This window comes from Montipora foliosa, chromosome 8, assembly GCF_036669935.1.
Source record: "Montipora foliosa isolate CH-2021 chromosome 8, ASM3666993v2, whole genome shotgun sequence".
Taxonomy (NCBI): domain Eukaryota; kingdom Metazoa; phylum Cnidaria; class Anthozoa; order Scleractinia; family Acroporidae; genus Montipora; species Montipora foliosa.
The window spans coordinates 47,956,896-47,969,395 of NC_090876.1; the positions used below are offsets into that span (position 1 = coordinate 47,956,896).

Here is a 12,500-nt window from a genome sequence, read left to right on the forward strand (position 1 = left end):
TATCAGGGACTGCTCTGCACGCTCGTCAATTCGCATATGACTACTACATGCAGTCCTCCAATATGGCGAATATAAAAAGTTCGTAACTTATACTAAAATTTTTGGCGAAAAGTAATAAATCAAGAGTTCAAACCTTATTGACTGTAAGCAGACGGTTTGAGTTATTTCACTTCCTGTTTGAATGTATACAAACAGATAGTCTACTATGATGTTAAGACAAATCATTTCATTGGTGTATTAGGCAGCCCCGAACCCTGGCCTGTTGGCTACGCCTCGTGCTTCACGCTCGGCTATTAGTCAGTGGCTAACAGAATTTCAAAATGGCTGAATCTGTTTGCTAAAGGTTCTAAAACCCTAGATCTACATGTATCCCTGATTATTACAGTTATATTATCACTGTTTTTTAAGTTACAGTTACAGACTTCAAATTAATTTTTGATTAAGCCTCAAAACATCTGTGGCTTTGTATTGTTGGTTTACAGGATAAAAAGTATTATCCTACCGCAGAGGAAGTTTTTGGTCCAGAGGTGGAGGTGAGGAAGCGGTAATTTCATAAAAACCTGGTAATTGAGGTGTTATCCTTTCAAATTAGGAAGTTTAAGAAACCACGATGGCTGCGGCGTCCAAAGCGTCACTTCAAAATATAAGTTTGAGCCATTCTAAGTACTTCATGATTATTCTGGACATCTTGTTTATATTAATTATACAATATGGGCAAAGTGTCCTGAAACTGGATTGGTGCAGATGGATTTAAAGTTTAAGAGTGAGACTGAAGGACTCACTGTAGTTTGTCCATGTAGTTGTTCGTCCAAACGTTAAATTTGGTCATTTCATGTAGTAGTTTTGATGTGTACGGGAGAGAAATGTTCAAAAATGCATGCCGCACGTGCAGCACAATCATTTTGGTTCTTTCAACCAATAATATTACTGCTTTTTGGCGTTGTTGTCCCCATAGCTGTCATTGTTTCTCACTATTGAGGGTTCAAGAGGGTATCCCTCACATCAAAGAGAATAGACTAAGGCTGGCTTGTCAATAACTTAAATTTCGAAATATATCTCCGCATTTTTGAATTCAAACACAGGACATCGTAATAATTATTAATGTCAATTATAAAACCCAACCTACATTTATTTGCATGTATTGATTTGTTTTAGACTATAGTGCAGGAAGAAGACACACAGCCATTAACTGGTTTGTTATTTTGAGCACAAAATTAATACAAATTAATTTTACTGTTTTGCAGTTTTTCTCATTGAAAATTTTGGAAAATATTCATTTGCATTTAGGACTGAATATCTCACAATGACAATGACTCTGCTGATCTATTCTTTAGAACCCATCATTAAACCTGTGGCAAATAAGAAGTTCTTTCATGCTGAACAGGATTTGCCAGCAACAAATTACGATGTTGAGTATGTACAGTTATAAACTATTATTACCGAGTGATCAAGAGTGAAAATACATGAGTAGGAATGATACAGTCAGTGCAAAACATTGATGAGGTTCTGGGAAGACTGTACATTGAATATTCATGTAATAACTTTTTGCATGACCAGCTGTACATAGAATAAGTCCAGTATTAACTGCAGTACAGTACACTGCACAGTGCATGATAATTTTATTCACTTGATTACCGGTGTGTAAAAGCAAAGTAAAAGTTAATGTTTATTTTGCCCCATGTAGAAGGTGTCAATAAAGAAAATATCTTTGATAAGTTGTTAAGAAGTTTGGTTGATGTTGGTGATAAGGAATCGTGGACAGACGCTGTGAGCTTCTTTGGAGCATTTTCACTTGCGTGACCCACAGCCATATTGGATAACTGAAACAAAAGAAAGTACTGGTACATGTAATTGCATGAAACTAGAGTTCAATTCCTGGAGGATTGGTTTGGTACACCATCCTGGCCGCCATTGCCTTGCTTTGGAACACCAACATGGCCGCTGTGATGTGTGAAAACATTCTATAGTCCACGCTTCTTCGGAATTATGAAAAGAAGCACTAAAAGGAGAGATGAAGAAATCACACCAAAGTGCACCATTATACAAATCAGGTTGTTCAGAAACAAAGCCTTAATGCAAGTTTGGAATGAATGGGAAAGTTGTGTGTGTCATGAATTGGATTCCACTTTCACATGAAGGTTGACTCCAAAAAAATGACATCTTGAGTGAAGCAATTTAGTAATAATTGTATTGTGCTTTTATTTTGCTCAACCTTTGCTTTGACAGTAATTCAGAAGGCATTGAACAAAGAGACTTATTTAAATGTCTCATCTGAGTTCTAACAAATGCAAAGAATGATGTAAACCTTCATTAAGACAAAACGCGAAATATAGACCTGAAGTGACGAAGCTCCAAGAAGTGTGAAAAATTAATCATGCGTTAAGTCCTTTGTTTTCTCTACCCGAGAGTAAAAATTAATGTAAAAATGTAAATGCTTTGTTTATGGTGGAAGTGCACTAAGCTATCAAGCTAGTTCACAGGCACCCCACTTTTTAACAATTTGAAAGAAACATGATTAAGAACCCCAACTGGCAGGAGGCAGCCAGTTGGCTATTTACAAAGCGTGGTAGAGTTGAATCCGGGACAATTGAAAACAAATCCAAGCCAGAAGCTGGAATGGGATTTGAACCCAGGGCAACTGCGTGCAAACCCAACATCCTAACCACTGGACCACGAGGCCTCCCTAAAAGGAAGCATTTCAATTTCAATTTCTCGAAAGCTTTCGATAATTTCTTGAAAGTCCTTGAATGCCTCGAAATTTGACTCGAGCCTCAATCTTTGAAGTTTTTGGGAATCAAGGATTGAGAATTGAGTATTGCGGATTGAGCTTTGAGGGACTGTCAACTTATTGTACCTTTGACTGGTACTGATAATTCCATACCTTTACTCAATTGTTTTCACAGGTATTTGGCTGATTTGATGGACAACCCTGAGCTGATAAGAAATGTGGCACTGGCTGGGCATTTGCACACTGGAAAGGTACAGTAACTGTACACGACCCACTGCATATTGTTTATTGTTTTGCGGTTACATTTGTAACTTGCAGCAAGTCAGCCTGGCATATTGGTCTTCAACCACACCTCCTACTTGTACATGTACAGTGTACTATATATCGCTGTCACCTGGGTCTAACCCATGTCCCATTTGTGAGAATCATTAATTTTGTGGGCCCACTGTATATCTGAAACAGAGAGTTTCTTTCAGTTACATTGTACATGATTGTATTCTGGTTTTCTACTCCTTTTCTCTAAGTATGGGCCTATTTGTTCAAATTTTGTTTGTTTAATTGGATTTATTTACTGAAAATTTAAGTGGCAGTTTACTTCTGATCAAAGAACATTTTCCATAAGCTTTTTAGCCTTCAATTATTTTGACTTAGACTTTTTGCTTTCCTTTGGCATAAAATTTCAACATTACATTTAACTCTTTCCTGACAGGCAGAATTCAAACCTGAGTGGCCAGGTATTACTGGGAAATTAATTTTTGGTTTCTTTTCACTTACATGACAGTACCACCTAAAACTTATTATAAATACCCCTTGAGAAAACCGAGGTACGGTTTTACCACCCGATGTTTCATCTGCATGTCATATTATAATGAACTGTACATCGTACAAATGTGCATGCAAGTGGCACGTTACATGCTTTTGTCCCAACCTCTTCATGCTGTGCCCTTGTGATTCAGTACTTCAGCTACAGTACTTCAGTACATTAATTTTTTGTTTGTTGAATGCTGTCAAAGTATAAATAAGTTAATTTACATTTTTTGTCATGTTTACAGTCTGTTTTTGTAGACTGTCTAATTGAACAAACTCACCCAGACATTCAAGCAAAGGAAGGGACAGATGTAAGTCACTCACTTCATTGCAAATTCTCACTGTAATTGACCGAATGCAAAAATGGCCGCCAACAAGTTATTCTTTTGTCTTTGTGTTAATTAGTCTAACTAGCCTCGTTTTACAGCCCAAATTCTTTCAAGTTTATGTGTGTGAACTAGGCTAGTTAGGCTAATTAACACAAAGACAAAAGAATAATTTGTTGGCGGCCATTTTTGCAAATTCGGTCAATTGTTTTTCTTACAATAATGCTAATTTAGTGCTTTACTTCTCAAGGTACATGTCATACTGTACATGTATATGATGGACGAGTGTTAAAACTTGTTTGACCTTTTTTACTTCCAGCTTCGCTATGCTGACACATTGTTCACTGAGCAAGAGGTGAGAGTTGCACAGATTGTTTTGTAGTACATATATTTATTTAACAGGATGAAGGAATTGGCAGATAAAGGGTTTTTTATCCATTCACCATTTAAAAAATAATAATAATCATGTACCAGCTTGCCTGGATTTATGGTCGAAAGGGATTAGATTTCTTGCTAAATAGAATTTCTAACTATTCAATAGGGAATTCAGTGGTTGAATGTTCTATGTACCTACATTGTATTATGTAAGCAAAATAACTTACTTTCCATTGAAAAAAAAAAATACAATGTACGCTATGTACTAACAGTTCATTTGTAAAGCTGTAAATCTTTTGAGTAAAACCTTGTAAGAATTAAAGGTGGAGAAAAGTCTTTGCACACCACAGCGTATCTGTTTATTGTTCAGCATTCATACAGTACGTGTGTGATATTTGCATGTTGTTTGTTTGCAAGAGGAAAAGTCTGCGAGCAGGGGATTGTCGTTTATACTGTACTGTAGCAGCTGTACAGTATGTCCATCACCGGTGCTGTTTTCAGTTAACTTGGATTTTTTTGTTTGATAACTTTAGTTACAGTATACCAGAAACACAAACAACAGAATGCGCATTGTGAAAATCTGAAAACATGAATCTTTTTTGCTGAATGTTGTGCAGAAGCAAACAATACAGTCCTGATTATACTGCAGTTTATCAAAACAGACTGAAGCTTGTGACCTTGAAGCATTAATTTAACTCTTGTTCAAAGCTGGGGTTTTGTGAGTTTAAAATTTCCTTATTATTTTGGATGTAATGTAGCTCCTACATTTTCCCGCTTGTGCACTAACTTTGAATCTTATTTTGTCCATATTTGGGCATAAGATTGGTGTCCTAAAAATCCCCAGCTTTGTTCCAAGGAAAAGAGTTGCAAGTTAGATTCTTCAAGGTCCTATGCATCTGATCAAAATCATTGTTTAATTGCATCAAAAATGCTATGGCAGTGATATATCCAGAGTGCATCATTGCGTCCTTGGACGTGCTCGTTTTGTTTTGGACGCACAGAATATGGAACAAAGGGTCGACGCAGAAAAAAAAAATCGAATGTTTATGCAAATTGCAAATGCAAGGGAAAATATGCGAACGGCGTATTTCGCAAAGGAAATAGAACATTCCCATTTCTCACAACGGAGAAAATTAATGATCGAATTCCTTAATGGCTAACCAACGACATTTGAAGTTATCCAACGTGAAATGCAAACACGATTTCACCCATTAATTTTTAACATGTTAAGCTTCAAGTGTAAGCTGCATGTACATGTAGTAGGTGTAGTTTTACGTAGATGGATCAGGTAGTTCACTTGCAAATACAGTACAGTGTGCATAATTTATACAGTACATGTATCTTTGAGTGGTACTGTCCTTTGTTGAGTACACAATAGTGTTTTAATTACATGTTTTTCTTTCAGCGAGGTTTAAGCATAAAGAGTGTTCCAGTCTCTCTTGTTTTGCCTGACACCAAAGGAAAGTCATTTTTGGTCAATACTTTTGATACACCAGGTAGGTTTGACAAGACGACCTATTCTCTATTTTCGAATTCCCCATGATACACTTTGTTTGCCCCCCAAATTTTGCATAAACTATTGTTTTCTAATGCTCTTGGGGAAATTGCATATTCCCAAGAGCATTTGAAAACAATGGCTTATGCAAAGTGTATTATGGGGAATTCGAAAGTAGAGAATAGGCCTCTTTCATAATGGCGGCCAAATAAACTGGTCTTTTGTTTTAATGCTAATAAGCCTTTCTAGCCTCGCTGCGATTAGCAAATTTTATAAGAATATTTGTTTCAAAATGAGGGAAGTAAGTCTAATTAACATAAATACAAAGGAATGTAAAAGTGGTCTCCATTATGAAAGTGGTCTATTATGTTTTCGAGCATTTTTAGGAAATAATGTTCTTAGTTAATGCAGATCTTCTCAACCTGTTACCCATCATAACCATGTGTGGCACTAATCTTATGGAGGGACCAACTTAGCTTACAAGCCCAACTCAATGGTTTTCATAATTACCTTTGTAGATTTCCTTGTCAATAATTCTATTTTATATCATATAATCTTGATCTTAATACTTACAAAGTGCTCTTGCTACAATCCTGTTTGAATATACATGTACGTGTACAGTTGTAAGTTGACAGTCTCGACTTGAAACTTAATCCGTGATCCCCAGGGGATGATTTTGAGAATCAAGCCCTGATTGAGCTTCAACGCTTGAGTTTAGGGTTTTGGGAGACAAATAGAGTTAAACATGCATGTAATTGTACAGTAGCCTGTTATATAATTATGATAAAATACATGTAATTATGCACTACAGAGCTCTAATATAGCTAGCTGCAGGACCTGCACACCGAAATTGGAAAGTCTGATACAGCACACTCATTTCCAATTAGTTGTACAGTACATGTACTGACTATTCTGATTTTTCAGAAATACATTCTGTATACCTGAATTACCAATATTCCAATTGATGTTTTGTGTAGGACATGTGAACTTCTCTGATGAAGTTACTGCAGCACTGCGAATGTGTGATGGTGTGATGATTTTCATTGATGCATCAGAAGGCGTGAGTTCTTAGTTCTGTTTTGAGTTTTATTGCTTTCCTCTCTTGTTTTACATGAGCTGGATATTTACATGTACAGTGTACATTGTGTAAAATACACAGTCAATAAAAATATCAAACGTCTCAGTACATGTCTCAAACTTACAGTACAGGCAGTGTGGCCCAGTGGTTAGAACGCTTGCCTTGAGATCAAGACCCGCTCTGACCACTCGTTGAATTTGATCCTGGTATTCCCTGGTTCAACTTCCCAGCTGCACTTGTAAATAGCCAACTGGTTTGCCTCCAGCCAGTTGGGATTCTCAACAGTTGTTGTTATTCTGTTCTGTCGTTTCTTTGTGTTTCATTGGCCCTGAAAAGCCCCTATGGGGAGCGGTCAATTAAGTATTTATTGTATTGTATTGTATGTATATAATGTACATGTAAATAGATTTAACTGAGTGCATGAAGGGCTCAGTGAAGTGCTTACACGTACAGTATTACGGAGACTAGTGTACAAGTAAAAGGTATAGCTAGAGGAATGCCCCTTAAAGCTGGGTTTGAAGAAAATAATGAAACAAAACTGAATTTCTTTCAATCTACTGACATGTATGATGCATAATCCAGGAATTGAATGGGCGCACATTGGTAGACGGCAATTGGTATATCACCTCTGGGCTGGCCAACCGTACTGTTATTGTGGTCTTGTGCTCAGAACAGTTGGAAGAGGCCTGAAGCTGGTTTCTCAAAAGTTGCAAAACTTTAATGGCCATTTTGGGTGTCACAATTCCTTCTGTATCTCACGAATGGAGAGGATTTAAGTCGACAAACTTTGCTGTCAGTTTGCTTTTGTTACCTTGAAAACATTTTAAAAGATCGGCTTTCCTGAACAAGCATTGGACAGGTTACTCTGGTAACCTATTAATTTTCTCAAAAACTGGCATCTACAGTGCGTTGTAATTGTGCCAGCCTGTGCATCGTAATTGGACCCTTGCTATGTTGTGCCATTCCTTGCCTGGTTTAATTACATTTGTACAAGTCATGTACAATTGGCAGGGAATGATAATTTGTCTCTAGAACGTAACAAGTGGGAATTTTAAAAAGCAGTCACACATCCAGCCCTCCATTGATTGACTACAGACTGTACAGTTTTACACCTGCTGAAAATTATCTCCTTGCTAGCTCCTTGCAACTCTTTCTTTAAAATTTTGCTAGGTTATGTTGAATACAGAAAGACTCCTCAAACATGCCGTTCAAGAAAAGGTTGCTGTGACCATTTGTATAAACAAGGTATCATAGTTTGAACTGTGAAATGTAACATCTCTCTCTTTAATATACATTTTTAAAATCAGCAAAATTTGTGGTAATCATGGATGCATTGTTCGTTTTGCACGTCAGATCGATCGACTTATTTTGGAACTAAAGTTACCACCGACAGATGCTTATTACAAACTAAAACACATAGTCGATGAAGTCAATGGACTCTTGAGGTACAGTATGTAGTGGTTAATTTCAAGGTTGGATTGTCATAATGATTGTTAAATTAATAACTTGTGCCTTTAGTCTTGAAGTAATAGCAAGAAACAGCAAAAATTCTTGTTCAAAATGTGGCCGTATTGTCTTTGCAAAAGAAAACCTGTCATTATTCTTTTGTTAATCAGAAAAAAAGTTTGATTTAGTTAATTCTGGATAGAAATGTTGGATAGAAATATTGAGAAAGATGGCTGTTATCAGGTAAATTCCTTCAACATGTGATTGGGTGAAAAGTTTTATGTTTGACTGTTCAGCTGTTACTTTGGGGTCTAGCAATGGGGTTAGGGGGTTGTGGAGCGTACTGTACATGCATGACTGTAACATGCACGATTGTTCTGGCTATTTTCAAGATCATGCGTTTGGTCCAGTGCAAGTCCCATTAGTGTTAACAAAATTGTTTAACTTTAATTTTTGCAGTGTGTACTCTGATGCCAATGATGAATATGTCATGTCGCCTTACCTTGGGAATGTGTGCTTTGCCAGTTCACAATACAGATGCTGCTTCACTCTTTATTCTTTTGCATCTCTTTATGTAGACACCTTTGGTGAGAGAAGTGAAATGGTTAAACCTTCAAGATTCTGATTCAATTGTTATTGATTCTAGCTGACTTTTGTGAAAGATACTGTACTTTGTAGTGAGTACACTAAACAGTCTTTCCTGTTATTAATTCTTCTTTTTAGGTGGTGGAATTGATCCAAAAGACTTTGCCAAACGACTTTGGGGTGATATGTACTTCAATTCTAAATCGTGAGTGTTTTCAATCCAGATTTTTCTTGATCTACTGTATGTGTAGATGCTCATTATTTTATTTTATTTTTATACTTATTTGTGATAGTAATATTGTTTTTGTTTCACAATTGGATTGGATGTTGGTTTGCATGTATGTCCTCCTTTTTAAATGATTGAAAACTGCATCGCTTAGTAGAACTAAGGGTGTCTGGGATATTGCGCGGCTTTCACTTTTGGCAGCCAGCTCTAAGATAGAATAACATCCCCATGGGTGGCACAATGCTGCCCAGCCATGAGCCCCGTGCCAGGAATTTTAAAAACAGGCGCCTGTTGCACTGAACTACATGACAGTAGGGGGAAGGTGGGGGGGAAGAGGGTTCATGCCAAAAATAATTTATCCAGAAGCCAGGCTGAAGGACAGGACTCATGCTGCGAGAACAAACTCCATGAGTACATTGTACGGAACATCAGTAACTTTACTGTGCATGCGCGTATGAACCAACCACTGACCATTAGCAACATGGGTGCTCTTAGTTGTTACATGTAACTCTTTTAAATTGCATTTAAATGGATGAAGACCAATCAGCAAATGCATTTAAATGGATGAAGACCAATCAGCAAATGCATTTAAATGGATGAAGACCAATCAGCAAATGCATTTAAATGGATGAAGACCAATCAGCAAATCCAGAGAGATTTGGTGTTAAGTGGTGATCAGCTCATTAACTCATTGACTCCTGGGAGTTCCCCATTGATGAGTAAAATCGTCTGGCATTAGACAGAGTAAAATACTATGTAAATAAATTGGTGGTTTAGGGGTGAAAGGGTTAAGAAAATAAATCATGAAATATTATAAAAGTGCACCACCAAAAGCATTGACTCTACATGTAAAACACTGTATTACCAAATAGCTATACCACAACACCATGCAAAACAACAACCATTGCTCTTCAAAATGCACCCAACACCATGATGCAACAGGCCACTGCAGTAACAGGAGATCATTCCAAAACACCTCACTCTTGCTCACTAAAATGCACACATCTGTAAACAAACTTGGTGACCCCCATTTTATACTGCTTGAAAACAACCAGCAGGCCAAGACAAAACTTTCTCCAAAGTAAAAACAAAAACTCAATGTATTAAATTTTTATCTTTCTCTTAGACGGAAGTTCACTCGCAAGGCACCTCTGAGTACCTCTCAAAGGAGCTTTGTGGAGTTTATCCTGGAACCTTTGTACAAAATATTTTCACAGGTAATGTATCACTGTGAATTTTGTCCCTTTCAAATCCAAAAGAAGTGAACCTTGAACCCACCCGAAAAATTAATATTAGTTTATTGCTCTTTATTTATTTGTTCTAAATTAAGTTGTCAGGTATGCATAAATTTATACTGCATGTGCATACATTAATTTTGTATTTGTGTGGGATGTTCAGTACCTGTGTTCAACACCTGTAGTCTTGAGCTGCACTCTGGATAGTTAAACCAAATTTCTTTAACAGGCCTTTTCATCCTATTGATTAAAACTGTTAATCAAGACTGAGTTTATGAAATATTATGTGGTGTTTTCAATCATACAAAAAAACCATACAACCCAGGCATCCTATGTTCTTCAAGAAGATTACCGTAAATTAACCACCACTTACATGTATCATGCAGTAATTTCTTTTTAATACAGTAAGTCCATTTACATTAATTCCAGGTTGTAGGGGATGCAGATATCTGTCTTCCTAAACTTCTTGATGAGCTTGGTTAGTACATGAATTATAATAATATTTTTTGCCTTCAATAATTTCATTAATACAATTGTTTACATGTACATACATGTATACCATTGTGGACATACAATATAAAAAAGTTCCACATTCAAGGTTGTTGACAAATTAATGATTCTTTTCATGGCTACATTCAGGTATTCACCTTTCGAAGTCTGAGATGCAGATGAATATCAGACCTCTTCTTAGTTTGGTCTGTCGGAGATTCTTTGGAGATTTTACAGGTAGGTAAAGAAAAGTACATCTTCAGTGAATGTAACTACTAGAGCACTTTCAAATACACATTGGTGTATTCTTGTGATTAAAAATCTTCTCACTTAAACTTGCTGTACAATGAGTCATCTCATAATGTTATTATTTTTACATGTAGGTGCTGTTTATATAACATACGGCTAGGTTTAACGAATTATTGAAAAAATTGTCTTAAAGTCATTCAGTGAATGTTGTTTTGCCCTTCCATTTATTTGTAGCAGAGCTATGTTAAGCTGTTGAATCATTAAATTGTTTTAGGGTTTGTAGATGTGTGTGTTAAACACATACCGTCTCCCAAATCTGCAGCAAAATCAAAGGTAAGAAAAGTACACTGTACATGTTCAGATACCATAGGATACCACAATAATTATATTCCATGTCATTTCACCCGTTTGTCCCCCATTGCTGAGTAAAATCGTCTGGCATTAGACATAGTAAACTCTGTACAGTAAGTCTCAGGATTGGAAGAGTTGAAATAATATGAAAAATTTGGTACTGAATGCACTGCAGAATAGTAGCTTTTTGAAAATAAATGATACTTGCCAGCTGAGAGGTCCGCATAGCGAGGGGATACATGAAGTACCTAGGGAAAAACCAGGCCACAGGCCGCAGGCCGAGGGCAGCTTTTTCAAGACGGAGGTCACATTTTTTCGCTATACAGACCAACCCTTAGCTGGTAAATAACTTATTATTTTTTTTCCTCTCTATCTCCCTCTCTGAAATCACTTTTTTAATTGTTGACTCGCACCGCGCTTGATAGCGAATGCAGTATTAAAGCGACTTACAAACTGAACGTTTCATTGCTTTTGAGAGTACGAAATTAAGTATTATTTCTCCCGTGTGACGTTAAAGGACGTACATGTACACACTCTTCGTAAAAAGGGCCCGAATTTGCTTATGTTGAGGTCTACAAAATGTATCTCTGTCAGCCTTTTCGGTTCGTGTGGCTGTTTGAAAAGCGTCTGAGCAAATGAGACCGCAAAAACAAAATACACTGTGCAATAAAAAGTCAGGATAATTGCCTGGTGCTAGAACCTTCACTAAGAAATACCATCTTTATCTAGACTGATAAAAGAGTGATAAGCCAAATCAAAAGATTTGCTTGGTATAAGCTGGTGATCAGTAGCAATAATGGTATTAAAAGGAAAAAAAAAAAGTTTCATTAAATAATTACAAATATGCACACAATCAAATTAAAATCAGGAATAGAAAGACTTACGGACACTGCAAACATGTGCATTTTCATCAAGACTTAAAACTAGAGGAACAATTTTGACTTTGATAACCTTAAAGAAACTGCATGTAGGACACCGACGGTTCATCTCTGACAGTACTAGACTGTATGAAGGTCTTGTGCAGTGCCAGGATCAGATTTCATGCCTCTGGCTTTTTTAGGTCGAACATGTTTACACGGGACCACTGGATACTGAAGTTGCGGAATTCAT

At 36.8% G+C, this 12,500-nt stretch overlaps 1 protein-coding gene across 1 annotated transcript in view; it reads left to right on the plus strand.

Moving 5' to 3' along the window:
* LOC138013369 (116 kDa U5 small nuclear ribonucleoprotein component-like) overlaps positions 1-12,500 on the plus strand; it is a 31,808-nt gene that overhangs the window by 9,903 nt on the left and 9,405 nt on the right. Inside the window, exons 3-19 of the mRNA XM_068860421.1 lie at positions 483-533; positions 1,156-1,192; positions 1,335-1,413; positions 2,904-2,979; positions 3,781-3,846; positions 4,181-4,216; positions 5,642-5,732; positions 6,709-6,791; positions 7,980-8,054; positions 8,163-8,254; positions 8,715-8,842; positions 8,979-9,045; positions 10,193-10,283; positions 10,731-10,779; positions 10,941-11,027; positions 11,314-11,372; positions 12,451-12,500. The exon at positions 12,451-12,500 is cut by the window's right edge and continues 19 nt beyond it. Coding sequence (XP_068716522.1) covers positions 483-533; positions 1,156-1,192; positions 1,335-1,413; positions 2,904-2,979; positions 3,781-3,846; positions 4,181-4,216; positions 5,642-5,732; positions 6,709-6,791; positions 7,980-8,054; positions 8,163-8,254; positions 8,715-8,842; positions 8,979-9,045; positions 10,193-10,283; positions 10,731-10,779; positions 10,941-11,027; positions 11,314-11,372; positions 12,451-12,500 — 1,217 coding nt within the window. The remainder of the gene's footprint in view (positions 1-482; positions 534-1,155; positions 1,193-1,334; positions 1,414-2,903; positions 2,980-3,780; positions 3,847-4,180; positions 4,217-5,641; positions 5,733-6,708; positions 6,792-7,979; positions 8,055-8,162; positions 8,255-8,714; positions 8,843-8,978; positions 9,046-10,192; positions 10,284-10,730; positions 10,780-10,940; positions 11,028-11,313; positions 11,373-12,450) is intronic.